The sequence below is a fragment of the Equus przewalskii genome, chromosome 10, assembly GCF_037783145.1.
Source record: "Equus przewalskii isolate Varuska chromosome 10, EquPr2, whole genome shotgun sequence".
Classification (NCBI taxonomy): Eukaryota; Metazoa; Chordata; class Mammalia; order Perissodactyla; family Equidae; genus Equus; species Equus przewalskii.
The window spans coordinates 37,693,741-37,710,013 of NC_091840.1; the positions used below are offsets into that span (position 1 = coordinate 37,693,741).

Consider the following 16,273-nt stretch of genomic DNA (forward strand, 5'->3'; position numbering starts at 1 on the left):
TCCGTTGCAGGCGCTCAGCCCAGGATGGAGAGTTCACCAGAGAAAGGACAACGAAATGATGCGAGCGATCAGAGGGACGCCTGGCGGTGTGCAGAAAGAGTCAGAAGCACGTTCGTTTCCTCGTAATTCGAGCAGCTGCAAACTACCGGGGTTCACCGGTGCCCCCCCGGCCCGCAACCGCCCCCAAATCCCGCTGCTCGAGGGCGTCCGAGGGGCCCCGCCGCGGCCGCGCAGGCTCAGGGATCCGGCCCTCCGCGGACCGAATGCAGCCCGAGCCGCTTCGCCGCGTGCTTTGGGACGGACGTCGAGGGTCGGGAAGGGGAGCGGAGCCTCAAGTTCTTGCTTCTTGTTTCCAAGACCCTCTTTCCGGGACGGTGGGGACCTGGGGCGATTCAAGCGGGCTCGAAGGGTAAAAGCTGGGGTCACAGGGTTCCCAGGAAGGCGGGACAGGCGGCGCCCGGAGTGCTGGGGGCTCGAGGAAGGACCGGCGGCCCCCGGAGCCGGACGGCTGCTGGGCCCGGAGACGCTCTTAAATAGTTTTTATTCTCCAACTGTAATTAAGATAAATGGAGATGGGCTGGGAGAGGGAGGGAGGGAGGGAAGGGCCGGGAGCAAAGGAACTAAGAATCCCCTGCAAGCAATCAGAAAGCTCAATATTTCTAGGCTTTTCTGTGGCAAAACTTCCCGCTGCTTAGTAGACACGCCTATCGGTCCGGTCTGTTTCCTACGTGGCACAACCCCGGGGTGGCGCCAACCGCCGGGCTATAAAGATCGGACGTTGGCCCCTTCCGGCAAACGCGACGGCGGCTTGGAGCGCGCTCGACCTCGGAAAGGTGGGAGAGGGTCCCTGCTCCTTTGCCCAGGTCCTCGGAGCTGCCGCTGCTCTCACGACCTAGGGATCTCGTGCGGCCCGATCCCCGACTGCGCGGGGGACAAGGGACGAAAGCAGCCGCTGAGCCCTGGCGACATCTTTGGGTTACTGCCCTGCCTGGGAGGCCCGGCTTGTTTGCCCAGACTCGGCGGCAAATGGCCTAAAAGGCGGACTGTGGAAGACAGGGCGGAGGGGCGCGGGGGTTGGCTGGGAGGGGAAGGCGCGCGGGCGGCGGGCCTGGCCGCGAACTTGCTGGGGCTGGGGAGGCGCTAGCCCGGGTTTCTGCGGAGGCTGAGAGGGAGGTTTGGGCAGATCCCAGGGCAGGCCTGGGGTCCCAGAGTTTCAGGAATTGTAGCGTTGGGAAATAAGTTCTGCAGGTGATGGTGTGAGCGATCACCCGCTGTAAATTATTGTCCTTAATCCAAGAGCTAAAAAGCAGAATTAGAATTGCCGCTACCCTACAGAAAGGCTATAATGCAGAAGAAGGAACAATTGAGAAAAATGTCTCCCAACAAGATCAGTAAAGTAAAATAGAAGGGTGCAAGAATGGCAAAGAGCTCCTTTATTTTAGTTTCCCCAAGAGGCTAATTCTATCACAGCCCATTTCCCTTCTGTTCAGCCTCTGCCTGAGGCTAGCCAATGCCCACCTGTTTTTCCCACACCTCTTTGCCCAGGCGGGCGGTCTGTGCGGTCCCAGTTTTACCCCTATAGATGCCGCCTGCGCTGGAGGCCTGAGTTGTGGCCGCGGGTTTCCACAGCGATGGAAGGAGCAGTAAGAGCTCCACTTATACTGGGTACTCACCAAGTGTCCGTTTCACCCAGGACTTTCTCACAGACCCCTCTCCACCTCGTCACCCCGGTTCCTAGGTTTCTGTCTACGTTTATCTAGCAAAGTCTAGCATCGGCTTACTTTGTGTCATATACTTTAATTACTTTATGAATATTACCGTATTTACTTCTCACAACAATTCTGTGAACTAGGTTCTATTAACACTATTTTACTTAGGTCCAGAGAGATGAAATAAGTAGCCCCCAAATCACGCTGCTGCTAAGTGACAGAGCTGGGATTTGAACCCAGGAAATCTGCATCTTCCTCCCTGAGCTCTGCTGCGTCTCTCCATCTGTGTTTCAGCCTGTGGGTCCTTCAGGACTGATTTGGTGGAAGGCGCCAGCAGGTAGTGACGACTCACCTTCCAGTCATCACCCAGCGGTAAGTCTCAGCAGCGTTAGACTCCCTCACACCCCAGCGGGGGGCCTCGTTCTGGGCTTCCTCAAAACCACATTCCCTCCGTGTTTCTCCCTCCTCTCTGGTTTTTCACATCAGTCCTCTTTGGAGTCTCCTTTGCAATGTCTTTTTTTCTTTTACCCATCTCTTAAAGTTGATGTTCATTGGAAATCTGTTCTAAACTGAGACATTCTTGTGCCATAGTAGACACGCACCTCAGCTGATCGCACCTGCTCCCATTGCTTCAATACTGATGACTTCACCTGGCCAATTCCAGTGCATCCTTTAGGTCTTGGCTTAAATCTTACCACCTCTTGGAAGTCTTATTGAACTTTCCCCTCCAGATTAGTTCAGGTACCCTTCAACGTGTTTCCCCTACTGTAATCCCCATCACACGTGATTGTAAATACTCATTTAATTAGCCCCCTTTCCCGCCAGACAGCTGCTAAAGAGAGGGGATTATTCCTGCTTTGCTCACTCATCTAGTGCAGGACACAGATTAAATATTTCATACAGGACACAGATTAAATATTTTCTACTAAATGGGTGAAGGAATTGTGTTCGGAGCAATTTATTTCTTAAAATGAAACACGTGTTTCAATAGTTTCAGCTGCTGGATCAACATGAAGACAGACGACTGCTCCCTGGTGGTAGAATCACCTTACCCAGACTTGGTCATCAACATAGGAGCAGTGACTCTTGGTGAAGGAAACAGAAATAAGCTGCAGAAAACTCAGAGAGAGCAAGAGAAGGCGAAAGTTACACAGGCTGCATGTGCTTTGTTAAACTCAGGCGGAGGAGTGATTCGGCTGGAAATGGCAAACGAGGATGAGCATCCCGTGGAGCTGGGACTGGATTTAGAACAGTCTTTGAGGGCGCTTATTCAGTCTTCGGATCTGCATGCTTTCTTCGAGACTAAGCAACAAGGGAGGTGTTGTTACATTTTCGTTAAATCTTGGAGCAGTGACACTTTTCCTGAAGACAGTTCTGTTAAGCCCCGCATTTGCAGCCTGGGTACTTCGTTATACCGTAGATCTGGCACCTCTGTGCTTCCCATAGATTCAAGAGAAGCATTCACTTTCCTGAAAACCAAGAAAAGAGATGCAGAAAATAGTCCTATTAATGAAGGATCTCCATCTAGTGAAATTCCCAAAGCTGGACATCAGATTCTTGAATCCCGTCCTGCTCACCAGGTTTTCCAAAGAGACAGATTTGAATATGGTGAAGTCTTGCCTTTTCCTGAGTCCCGGTTCACAGAGTTTAAACAATTCTCTACAAAGCACATCCAAGGATATTTAAAAAGCCTAATTCCAGAGTACGTCCCTGCATTTGCAAACAGTGGGGGAGGCTATCTTTTTATTGGAGTGGATGATAAGAGTAAGAAAGTTCTGGGCTGTGCTAAAGAAAATGTTGACCGTGACTCTTTGGAAAGCCTAATAGCAAAAGCAATTTCCAAGTTGCCTGTTGTCCATTTTTGCTCTTCCCAAACACCAGTGGGGTATGAGACCAAAATTATAGATGTGTTTCACAGGGAAAAGTTGTATGGTTATCTCTGTGTGATCAGAGTGGAGCCATTCTGCTGTCCGGTTTTCTCAAAAGCTCCCAGTTCATGGATGGTGAAGGACGAGCATGTCTGTAGCCTGACGACTGAGGAGTGGGTAGACGTGATGATGGACACGGGTCCAGGTAAGAGGGAGAAAGCTCTTCCTCCCCTGTTGTTTTCTCCCTCCATAGCATCTCCATGTCCTTTCTTCATTCTCTATAACTTTGAACTCCTCCCACATGCTAAAATTTGCTTTCTCTAAATCTCTATGCTTTTCACATATGGGAAGATTTTGTTGGGTAAGAAAAAGCCAAAATTAGATATTTTGTAAAGGGGGATTGCCCACAAAAGAAAAAGTAAGGAAGTAATTTAGAAATTCATTCCTCGGTTAAAATCCTCTAATTGGAGCTTGCTGGAGCCTCATAATAATGATTACCTTGCGCCTCAGCTTAGCATGAGATCAGCTCTGGGAGACAAGAGCTAGTGTTGGCTGAGGTTTGTTTTGGTGGGGTGCATGTGCAGGGATGTAAAACACATGATGATTTGAATTTAAAAAGACTATTTTAAGTGCCGTTACAGTTCAAGCAAATAACCATTAAAACATAGAAGAGGGAGCATTCTATTGAATGAGGAAACATCGTTCCAGATTCAAAAGAAGGGCTCTTGAATGGATCTTTGGGAAGCTTGCCATTGAGTCAAGTGAAGAATCTGCCTTTGTTTCCTGAATTGTACCATGTTAAATGAAACACAGACATCAGCTTGTATGGCCTATTCCAGTGGTGAGGAATGAACTCACATAGAGTAAGATGAGCTTGCTTTCTTTCAGAGTTGACCGAAGCTTTTGAATCTCAGCTATCTCACAGGCCTCCAAGTTGCAGACCAGTATATTCTAAGAAAAGTCTGGAACATAAAGTAGATCTCCAACAACGTTTATTTCCAGGTATTAATCGCCAGTTTTTTTTTTGTTTTTTTTGTTTTGTTTTGTTTTGTTTTATCTTTTTTTTTATTAATGTTATGATAGATTACAACCTTGTGAGATTTCAGTTGTACATTTTTGTTAGTCATGTTGTGGGTACACCACTTCCCCCTCCGTACCCTCCCCCCACCCCCCCTTTTCCCTGGTAACCACCAATCAGATCTCCTTCTCAATATACTAATTTCCACCCATGAGTGGAGTCATATAGAGTTCGTCTTTCTCTGACTGACTTATTTCGCTTAACATAATACCCTCGAGGTCCATCCACATTGTTGTGAATGGGCCAATTTCGTCTTTTTTTATGGCTGAGTAGTATTCCATTGTGTATATATACCACATCTTCTTTATCCAATCATTAGTTTCTGGGCATGTAGGCTGGTTCCACGTCTTGGCTATTGTAAATAATGCTGCAATGAACATAGGGGTGCAACGGACTCTTGAGATATCTGATATCAGGTTCTTAGGATAGATACCCAGTAATGGGATGGCTGGGTCATAGGGTATTTCTATTTTTAACTTTTTGAGAAATCTCCATACTGTTTTCCATAGTGGCTGTACCAGTTTGCATTCCCACCAACAGTGTATGAGGGTTCCTCTTTCTCCACAACCTCTCCAACATTTGTCGTTCTTGGTTTTGGATGTTTTTGCCAATCTAACGGGGGTAAGGTGATATCTTAGTGTAGTTTTGATTTGCATTTCCCTGATGATTAGCGATGATGAACATCTTTTCATGTGTCTATTGGCCATATTCATATCTTCTTTTGAGAAATGTCTGTTCATGTCCTCTGCCCATTTTTTGATCGGGTTGTTTGTTTTTTTGTTGTTAAGCAGTGTGAGTTCTTTGTATATTATGGAGATTAACCCTTTGTCGGATAAGTGGCTTGTAAATATTTTTTCCCAATTAGTGAGCTGTTTTTTTGTTTCAATCCTGTTTTCCCTTGCCTTGAAGAAGCTCTTTAGTCTGATGAAGTCCCATTTGTTTATTCTTTCTATTGTTTCCCTCAACTGAGGAGTTGCAGTGTCCGAAAAGATTCTTTTGAAACTGATGTCAAAGAGTGTACTGCCTATATTCTCTTCCAAAAGACTTATTGTCTCAGGCCTAATCTTTAGGTCTTTGATCCATTTTGAGTTTATTTTGGTGTGTGGTGAAAAAGAATGGTCAATTTTCAATCTTTTGCATGTGGCTGTCCAGTTTTCCCAGCACCATTTGTTGAAGAGACTTTCTTTTCTCCATTGTAGGCCCTCTGCTCCTTTGTCGAAGATTAGCTGTCCATAGATGTGTGGTTTTATCTCTGGGCTTTCAATTCTGTTCCATTGATCTGTGGACCTGTTTTTGTACCAGTACCATGCTGTTTTGATCACTGTAGCTTTGTAGTATGTTTTGAAATCGGGGATTGTGATTCCGCCGGCTTTGTTTTTCTTGCTCAGGATTGCTTTAGCAATTCGCGGTCTTTTGTTCCCCCATATGAATTTTAGGATTGTTTGTTCAATTTCTGTGAAGAATGTTCTTGGGATTCTGATTGGGATAGCATTGAATCTGTATATTGCTTTAGGTAGTATGGACATTTTAACTATGTTTATTCTTCCAATCCATGTGCAAGGGATGTCTTTCCATCTCTTTATGTCATCGCCTATTTCTTTCAAGAAAGTCTTGTAGTTTTCATTGTATAGATCCTTCACTTCCTTGGTTAAGTTTATCCCAAGGTATTTTATTCTTTTCGTTGCGATTGTGAATGGGATAGAGTTCTTGAGTTCTTTTTCTGTTAGTTTATTGTTAGTGTATAGAAATGCTACTGATTTATGCACGTTAATTTTATACCCTGCTACTTTGCTGTAGTTGTTGATTATTTCTAATAGTTTTTCTGTGGATTCTTTGGGGTTTTCTATGTATAAGATCACGTCGTCTGCAAACAACGAGAGTTTTACTTCTTCGTTACCTATTTGGATTCCTTTTATTTCTTTTTCCTGCCGAATTGCTCTGGCCAGCACCTCCAGAACTATGTTGAATAGGAGTGGTGAAAGTGGGCACCCTTGTCTTGTTCCTGTCCTCAGAGGGATGGCTTTCAGCTTTTGTCCATTGAGTATGATGTTGGCTGTGGGTCTATCATATATGGCCTTTATTATGTTGAGGTACTTTCCTTCTATACCCATTTTACTGAGGGTTTTTATCATAAATGGGTGTTGGATCTTGTCGAATGCTTTCTCTGCATCTATTGAGATGATCATGTGGTTTTTGGTTTTCATTTGGTTAATGTAGTGTATCACGTTGATTGACTTGCGGATGTTGAACCATCCCTGTGTCCCTGGTATAAATCCCACTTGATCATGGTGTATAATCTTTTTGATGTATTGCTGTAATCGGTTTGCCAAAATTTTGTTGAGGATTTTTGCATCTATGTTCATCAGTGATATCGGCCTGTAGTTCTCCTTCTTTGTGTTGTCCTTGTCAGGTTTGGGGATCAGAGTGATGTTGGCTTCATAGAATGTGTTAGGGAGTTCTCCATCTTTCTCAATTTTCTGGAACAGTTTGAGGAGAATAGGTATTAAGTCTTCTTTGAATGTTTGGTAGAATTCTCCAGAGAAGCCGTCTGGTCCTGGACTCTTGTTTTTGGGGAGGTTTTTGATTACCGTTTCTATTTCCTTACTTGTGATTGGTCTATTCAGATTCTCCATTTCTTCCTGATTCAGTTTGGGGAGATTGTAGGAGTCTAGGAATTTGTCCATTTCTTCCAGGTTGTTCAATTTGTTGGCATATAGTTTTTCATAGTATTCTCTTATGATCTCTTGTATTTCATTGGTATCTGTTGTGATTTCTCCTCTGTCATTCCTGATTTTATTAATTTGCGATTTCTCTCTTCTTTTCTTGGTGAGTCTGGCTAGGGGTTTGTCAATTTTGTTAATTCTTTCGAAGAACCAACTCTTTGTTTCATTGATCCTTTCTATTGTCTTTTTTGTTTCAATATCGTTTATTTCTGCTCTTATTTTTATTATTTCCCTCCTTCTACTGACTCTGGGCCTTGTTTGTTCTTCTTTTTCTAGTTCTGTTAGGTGTCGTTTGAGGTTGCTTACGTGAGCTTTTTCTTGTTTAGTGAGGTGAGCCTGTATTGCGATGAATTTCCCTCTTAGGACTGCTTTTGCTGCATCCCAAATGATTTGGTATGTCGTGTTCTCATTTTCATTTGTCTCCAGATAATATTTGATTTCTTCTTTAATTTCTTCAATGATCCATTGTTTGTTGAGAAGCGTGTTGTTTAGTCTCCACATTTTTGCACCTTTCTCTGCTTTTTTCTTGTAGTTGATTTCTAGTTTAATAGCGTTATGATCAGAAAAGATGCTTGATATTATTTCAACTCTCTTGTATTTATTGATGTTTGCTTTGGTTCCCAAAATATGGTCAATCCTTGAGAATGTTCCATGTGCACTTGAGAAGAATGTGTAACCTGCTGTTTTTGGATGAAGTGTTCTATATATATCTATTAAGTCCATCTGGTCTAATTTTTCATTTAATTCTATTATTTCCTTGTTGATTTTCTGTCTGGATGTTCTGTCCATTGGTGTTAATGGTGTGTTGAGGTCCCCTACTATTATTGTATTGTTGTTGATGTCTTCTTTTAGTTCTGTTAAGAGTTGCTTTACAAATTTTGGTGCTCCTGTGTTGGGTGCGTATATATTTATAAGTGTTATGTCTTCTTGGTGGAGAGTCCCTTTTATCATTATATACTGTCCCTCTTTATCTTTCTTTATCTGTTTTGCTTTGAAATCTACCTTGTCTGATATTAGTATAGCTACACCTGCTTTCTTTTGTTCATTATTAGCTTGGAGTATTGTTCTCCATCCCTTCACTCTGAGTCTGTGTTTGTCTTTGGGGCTGAGGTGTGTTTCCTGGAGGCAGCATATTGTTGGATCTTGTTCTTTGATCCATCCTGCCACTCTGTGTCTTTTGATTGGGGAGTTCAATCCGTTTACATTTAGAGTGATTATTGAGACGTGGGGGCCTACCACTACCATTTTGTGTCTTGTTTTCCGGTTTTCTTCAGTTTCCTTTGTTTCTCGTCCCATGGTTTAATCTGTTCTGATGTAGAGCTGCTACTCTCTGTTGTTGTCCTTCTACTTATCTCCTCTGCTCTTGGTTTTGTAGCCCCTTTCCTTTTTTGGATTTTTCAGGAATGAGGGTTTTCCTGAGGATTTCCTGAAGAGGAGGTTTTGTGGCAATGAACTCCCTTAATTTTTGTTTATCTGGGAAAGTTTTTATTTCTCCATCGTATTTGAAGGATATTTTCGCTGGGTAGAGAATTCTCGGCTGTAGGTTTTTGTCCTTCAGATTTTTGAATATATCATTCCACTCTCTTCTAGCCTGTAAAGTTTCTGCTGAGAAATCTGCTGATAGCCTGATGGGGGTTCCTTTGTAGGTTAGTTTCTTTTGCCTGGCTGTCCTTAATATTTTCTCCTTGTCGTTGACTTTTGCTAGCTTCACTACTATATGCCGTGGAGTTGGTCTTCTTGCATTGATAAAGTTTGGAGATCTATTGGCTTCTGTCACCTGAAGATCCATCTCCCTCACCAGATTTGGGAAGTTCTCAGCCATTATTTCTTTGAATAGGTTTTCTGCCCCTTTCTCCTTCTCTTCTCCCTCTGGTATACCTATAATCCTTACGTTGCATCTCCTAATTGTGTCTGATAATTCTCGGAGAGTTTCTTCATTTCTTTTAAGTCTTGCTTCTCTCTCCTCCTCTGCCTGCAACAATTCTATATTGCCATCTTCCAAATTGCTAATTCTTTCCTCCATATTATCGGCCCTACTGTTCAGAGCATCTAGATTTTTCTTAATCTCCTCTATTGTGTTCTTCATTTCCAGTATTTCTGTTTGGTTCTTCTTTATCGTATCAAACTCTTTTGTGACATAGCTCCTGAACTCGTTGAGTTGTCGGTCAGAATTCTCTCTTAACTCAGTGAGTATTTTAATGATGGCTGTTTTGAAGTCATCATCATTTAGGTTATATATCTCATTTTCTTTGGGATTGATTTCTGTGTATTTGTTACTTTCTTTCTGTTCTGGAGATTTAATGTATTTTTTCATATTGCTTGATGATGTTGATTTGTGCCTCCGCATGGAGATAGAGTTTAGTTGCTCCTTTCACTTGTTTCAGCTGCTGCGGTGGGGGGAGCAGCTGTTTATACTTCACCAACCAGGAACCCTGTCCGTAGTTGCTAACTGGGCCTGGGCCCCTCTTCGTAGCCACAGTGGCCCTTTGGATTCCCTCCTCTGCCGTGGGGGCCGTCACGGGGGGCTTCAGGCTGCAGGTGCCTACTGTTGTTGCCCACCTAGATGCGCTCTCTCCTTGGGGTCTGCAACGGTGTTATGGGCTTTTCCAGCGGCCAGGGGTGGGATCACTTTTATTTGTCGCTCGGTTGCTGTCGGCACCCACCAAATCTCACTTGTCCTCTATGGGTCGCAGGAGAGCTATGGGCATCTTCTACAGTCTGTGGTTAGTACACCTAGCTATGCTGCTTTTGCCCTGGGGTCTTCCAGCCTTGTGGCTGGCGGCTGGGTGCCTTCTACTGATGCTGTGCAGAGGCTTTCCCTAAGGCTTCTGTGAGCCTGTAGGGTTTCCCCCTAGGCTACTAAGCTGGGTCTCTGGAACTCTCTCCAGCCCCAGTCCTCTCCGAGATCTCCGGCAATCCCTAGCCTCACCGGGTGGGCAACGGCAGCTGGGGGTCGCCCCGCCCTCTGGGCTTCTCTCCGGGCCTCTGCCGGGAGCTCTGAATGCTCAGCGTGGCCCCTCTGCTACCGGCAGACAGAGAGTTTTGTCTGCTGCCTGGCGGAGCTCCGGCGCTTCCCCTCCGGGTCGCCGGACCCGCCTTTGGAAGTTCCCCCGCCCCGGTCCTCTCCGAGATCTCCGGCAATCCCTAGTCCCACGGGGCGGGCAACGGCAGCTGGGGGACGCCCCGCCCTCTGGGCTTCTGTCCGAGCCTCTGCCGGGAGCCCTGAATGCTGGGCGTGGCCCCTCTGCTACCGGCAGACAGAGAGTTTTGTCTGCTGCCTGGCGGAGCTCCGGCACTTCCCCTCCGGGTCGCCGGACCCGCCTTTGAAAGTTCCCCCGCCCCGGTCCTCTCCGAGATCTCCGGCAATCCCTAGTCCCACGGGGCGGGCAACGGCAGCTGGGGGACGCCCCGCCCTCTGGGCTTCTGTCCGAGCCTCTGCCGGGAGCCCTGAATGCTAGGCGTGGCCCCTCTGCTAATGGCAGACAGAGAGTTTTGTCTGCTGCCCGGGCGGAGCTCCGGCACTTCCCCTCCGGGTCGCCGATCCGGCCTTTGAAAGTTCCCCCGCCCCGGTCCTCTCCGAGATCTCCGGCAATCCCTAGTCCCACGGGGCGGGCAACGGCAGCTGGGGGTCGCCCCGCCCTCTGGGCTTCTGTCCGGGCCTCTGCCGGGAGCCCTGAGTGCTCAGCGTGGCCCCTCTGCTACCGGCAGACAGAGAGTTTTGTCTGCTGCCTGGCGGAGCTCCGGCGCTTCCCCACCGGGTCGCCGGACCCGCCTTTGAAAGTTCCCCCGCCCCGGTCCTCTCCGAGATCTCCGGCAATCCCTAGTCCCCCGGGGCGGGCGTCTCTCTGGGACCCTCCGGGCGCCCCGAGCACCAGGCCGGGTCTCCCCGCCAATGGCGGGGAGAGACTCTCCCCGCGGGCTCAGGTGTGCAACTCCAAAGTTTCCCTCTGCGTTTAGGAGTAATTGCGGGGGGTTTAAGTAGGGTTCTGGTCACCAGTTTCCACCGTCGCTCCTGCCCTAGATGTGTGTGGATCCTCTGGGGGCGTCCGTTGGAAGAAAGCCGCTTGCGGGTACTAGGCTGCCCGTCGGGGTCGGAGAGTTTTCACCTATTTCCACATCCTCCCGGAGGAAAGTCCGTCCGCCTTCCGATGTATAGTCGCGTGGGTGTCTCAGACGTCCTGAGATGCTGTCTGGATATCCTTTGTCAAGCGATAAGTGTCCAAATAATTGTAGACTCGAAGGGCGAGAGACAAAGAGGACTACTCACGGCGCCATCTTGGAATTCTCCTCTAATCGCCAGTTTTTACATAAGGAGAAAGGGAAATAAGTGAATACATTCGGTTAAAAATAAATCCATGTAAGACTGTGTTTCTGTAAATCCAGGTGTATAAAGTGACAATGCCACAGTCCTCTTGGGGATGAGTATCAGAGCCCCTTAGAAATTGTCTAGCTTAGCGGTTGCCAAATCTGGCTGATTATCAGAAAGAGTGCACGAGGTAGTTAAGCGTGCAGAAGCACTTAGGCCCCACCAAGAACTCACACATTTCATTTCCGGGGATGGGGCTTGGGCATGTGCATTCGAACAAGCTTCCCAAATGATTCTGAGCTCCACTGGGTTTGGAAACCGCTGATCTAGTCCAACTGTAGGCAAAACACTAGGTCTGGGTGAAAATAGAGTAATTGCCCAGCTTTGGTGGGCTTTTTTAGGGATGGAAGAATGATACCAGTAAAAATAGTTAAAATTTTCACCTGGACAGAATATAAAAATACAGAGAGGGGCCAGCCCTGTGGCCGAGTGGTTGAGTTCGCACGCTCCGCTTTGGCAGCCCAGGGTTTCTCCGGTTCAGATCCTGGGCGTGGACATGGCACCACTTGTCAGGCCATGTTGAGGCAGCATCCTACATGCCACAACTAGAAGGACCCACAACTAAAATATGAAACTATGTACTGGGGGGATTTGGGGACAAAAAGCAGGAAAAAAAAAAGGAAGATTGGCAACAGTTGTTAGCTCAGGTGCCAATCTTTAAAAAAAACAAAACAGAGAATCCGAGAAAAAAATATAGAAGTGCAAGATCTGACAGTAGAATATGATATACAAATGTCCTATAAGCAGCTAAACATTTATCAAGGGCCTGCTAATTGCTATATTAGACCTACCTTACATCCATTTTCAATCAAATAGTTTCTTTACTTAACTGAGATCTTTATAGTCCTTAGCTTACCATAAAGGTTTTGTTTTTGTTTTTTTTAACATTCTACAATAAGAATATGAGAGGCAAGAGTAACTGAATACATGGTTTTTGCTTTCTCAGGCTCAATAAATTCCATTTTAGTTGGCACTCTCTCCTTCATGAGATACGTAGAAGGGTGACTTCTTCAATTCACCAGATTTGTACGGTGCGGGTTAAAGAGAGGTGTGCTAGAAGGAATTTGCCTTAAATTCTACAATTATTTTGGGGGCCTTACACTCCCTTTTAAATGTAATATGTGATTTATACAAAATAATACAAACAGTACTTTTTAAATCTTTTAAATTCTTTCCATGTCTAGTGCCACCAGGACATCTGCAATATACTCCTGAATCCCTCTGGAAGGAGCTGTCGTCAGAGCATGAAGGTCTGGAGGAATTAATCAATGAGCAAATGCGTCCTTTCTCGCAGGGAATTTTGATCTTCTCTAGAAGCTGGGCCGTGGACCTGAACTTGCAAGAGCAGCAGGGAGTCATCTGTGATGCTCTGCTGATAGCACAGAACAGCTCCCCCATTCTCTACAGCGTTCTCAGGGAGCAGGATGCGGACGGGCAGTTCTACTGCACCCGCACTGCCTTCACTCTGAAGCAGAAGCTGGTGAACATGGGGGGCTACACCGGGAAGCTGTGTGTCATGACCAAGGTCCTCCGCCTGAGTCCTGAGAGCCATGCAGAGCCCTTGGCCGGTTCCGGCTCTCCAGTTGATTACCCCACATCCTATAACCTTGCAGACACCCAACAAATGGAAGCCTTGCTGCAGTCCCTTGTGATTGTTCTGCTGAGCTTCAGATCTTTCTTGAGTGACCAGCTCGGTTGTGAGGTTTTAAACCTGCTCACAGCCCAACAGTATGAGATCTTCTCAAAAAACCTCCGCAAGAACAGAGAATTGTTTGTCCATGGCTTACCTGGCTCAGGGAAGACAATCATGGCCATGAAGATCATGGAGAAGATAAGGAATACATTTCACTGTGAAGCAAATAAAATTCTCTACGTTTGTGAGAACCAGCCTCTGAGGGACTTTATCAGGTAAGCAGTAGGATCTATTGTCACCCAGTGAGGTTCGGTCTGAATTCACTCCACACCCCCCTCAACCAGAATCACCTTGTTCCTTGAGAGTTAGGTGGTAAAATGATCTGGGACAACAGTACCGTGTTCTGAGGAGCGTGATAGAGTAGTTTTCCTCCTTTATTCACTTGGAGAAAACCTGAGTGTGTCATTTTAATTTTTGCAGTAATAAAAGGATCTGCCAGGCAGTGACCCGGAAAACCTTCATGAAAAATAACTTCAAAGAGATTCAACACATCATCATCGATGAAGCTCAGAATTTCCGCACTGAAGATGGGAATTGGTATGGGAAGGCAAAAACCATAACTCAGAGAGAAAAGGATCACCCAGGGATTCTCTGGATCTTTCTGGACTACTTTCAGACCAGCCACTTGGTTGACAATGGCCTCCCCCATTTCTCAGTCCAGTATCCAAGAGAAGAGCTCACCAGAGTGGTCCGCAATGCAGATCCAATAGCCAACTACCTACAAAAAGTAATGCAGGTAATCATAAAGAACCCTCCATTTAACATCCCTCCTGGGTCCCTGGAGATGCTCCATGAAGCTCAGTGGGCTCAGGGTGTTCGAGGCAACTTGAAGATTGTGGCGTGTTTGGACTTGGAGCAGATGGTGGTCCAGGTAGCAGAGAAGTGCAGGTTTTTCTTGAGGAATGGCTATTCCCCGAAGGATATTGCTGTGCTTTTTAGCAAAGCAAGCGAAGTGGAAAAATATAAAGATAAGTTCCTAAAAGAAATGAAGAAGAAGAAAGTGTCTGAGATCAATGATGCATCCATTTTGGCCAGTCACATCCTGCTGGACAGCATTCGTCGATTTTCAGGCCTCGAAAGAATCATTGTGTTTGGGATCAATCCAAGGGTAGCTGAGCCAGCCATTTTCAACAATCTGCTGCTCTGTCTGGCTTCCAGGGCGCAGAAACATCTGTATATTCTGACGCTTTCCAACTGAAAGGAAGACCTCAATCTAGGAGGAATTGATAAAGTATTCCTTCTGCCCCTGCCGTTTCAGAAGAAGAATGACTATTCTGCATCATAAAAGTATTATTTCTAACAATGGAACCTTGTAAGATGACTTGCTTCAGAGCTGTTGCTATATTCTGTGAAAGGAACTTCTGAAAAGTTTAAGTCTGATGGGTCCTATTAATTAACACTTTTCTTCTTTTGCCTTGCTATTTATATTGACATTCAATGTTTTAAAACTTAGAAGTAGGTTTTCTTTGCTAAGCTAGAAGAGAATTGTTGATACTTCCTTCTTTGTCCACACTTGAACAGCAATAAACCATGACAGCACTACATTTTTTTATAAAGAATTCAAGAACTCATGGCTCTTTAAATTTAACAAAGAATAGTATGAATTGCACCATTAATCTGAGAGTTGATTTCATGGCGAACAGTCCCAGCATGGCCAATTTCAAGCTACCTAATGAAGCTGTGACGTCAACAGGCTCCCAACACCCCTGAAAATTTAACATGTGGCTCTTGTGAGCCAGTATACGCCAGCTCTAGCACATGGCTACAACTGAAGCCATTCCAGCAAAATTCGAGGTGCCTTTTTCTCAGTCACAATATTTTTAGAAAGAGAAAACATTTGATAGAAAAATGAAATACTCTAAACATTTATTTAAATTACTTAGTTGTTTATAGTATATATATATATATATATATACATATATATATATATATATATATATACATATATAATAGTATTCTGTATTCTTATGTGTGTGTTTATGTATATATATATATGTAGTATTCTGGTCAAAAGGCAATATTTTACCTTTCTACTGACTGATACATAACTCAGTTACCTTGAAAGGCAACTATTCCAAGTAGAAAACCATTAATAATATTCATTCATCTGAAGACTAATTTCTAAGTTGATTTAATATATTGTGCAATATATTAGCAAAAGAATAATAGACTCACCAGGGAAATATGGCCGTGAAGCAGAGGAATGTTGCTACACGACATTTCAACATGCGCTTCCAAAAGAGGATGTGAAATGTAAAGTAACCCAATCAAGAGAGGAAGAACACCACAAAATAACTTCAGAAGTGAAGGCTAGATTACAGGACGCACAGGGATAATCCACACAGTAGAAAGCAAAATAAGAAATCTAAAAATATAAATAAAAGCCAAAAAAGTAAACAGAAATAGAGATTTTTAAAGATTAGAGAGAAGGAGATACATATAGAAGATAGGCAATGGATTTTCAATGTATGTGTAATTGGAGTTCCTCAAAGAGTAATATAAAGCAGTAGAACAGAAATATACATATAAATTATATTTATAATATAGTCCAATTTATAATTGGACTGTAGAGATAGAGAATGCACTGGCAGCCATGCAAAAAGACTGTCACTTTAAAGGAATAACAGGTTGGCATCGGCCGTCTCAGAAGAATGTCTCATGCCAGAAAAGAGTGGAGATACACCAATGAAAGAGCCCTGGAAATGATGTGTGAGCGTGGATATGTGAGCGTTTCTCTGGAGCCTCTTGGTCCTTCAAGAGTAGAAGGCTAGAGACAAACAGGTTTGTCTAGGTAAGAACTCAGGGAACAGCAAGCCCGTGAATCCTTCCTGAGGAG

General features: G+C 45.0%; 1 protein-coding gene across 2 annotated transcripts; it reads left to right on the forward strand.

Annotated features, from left to right (window-relative positions):
• Window positions 1-228: 228 nt before the first annotated feature.
• Window positions 229-14,993, forward strand: LOC103545057 (schlafen family member 13-like). Of its 2 annotated transcripts, none has more exons than XM_070560837.1 (7): window positions 229-409; window positions 664-833; window positions 1,878-2,081; window positions 2,701-3,782; window positions 4,466-4,579; window positions 12,929-13,652; window positions 13,858-14,993. In XM_070560837.1, the coding sequence occupies exons 4-7, from the start codon at window positions 2,720-2,722 to the stop codon at window positions 14,633-14,635; spliced, it is 2,679 nt and encodes an 892-aa protein (XP_070416938.1). In that variant the 5' UTR covers window positions 229-409; window positions 664-833; window positions 1,878-2,081; window positions 2,701-2,719; the 3' UTR covers window positions 14,636-14,993. The 2 variants fall into 2 exon arrangements, with proteins under 2 accessions (XP_070416938.1, XP_070416939.1); XM_070560838.1 differs by having other exon boundaries at window positions 273-409; window positions 2,004-2,081.
• The last annotated feature ends 1,280 nt before the right edge of the window (window positions 14,994-16,273 follow it).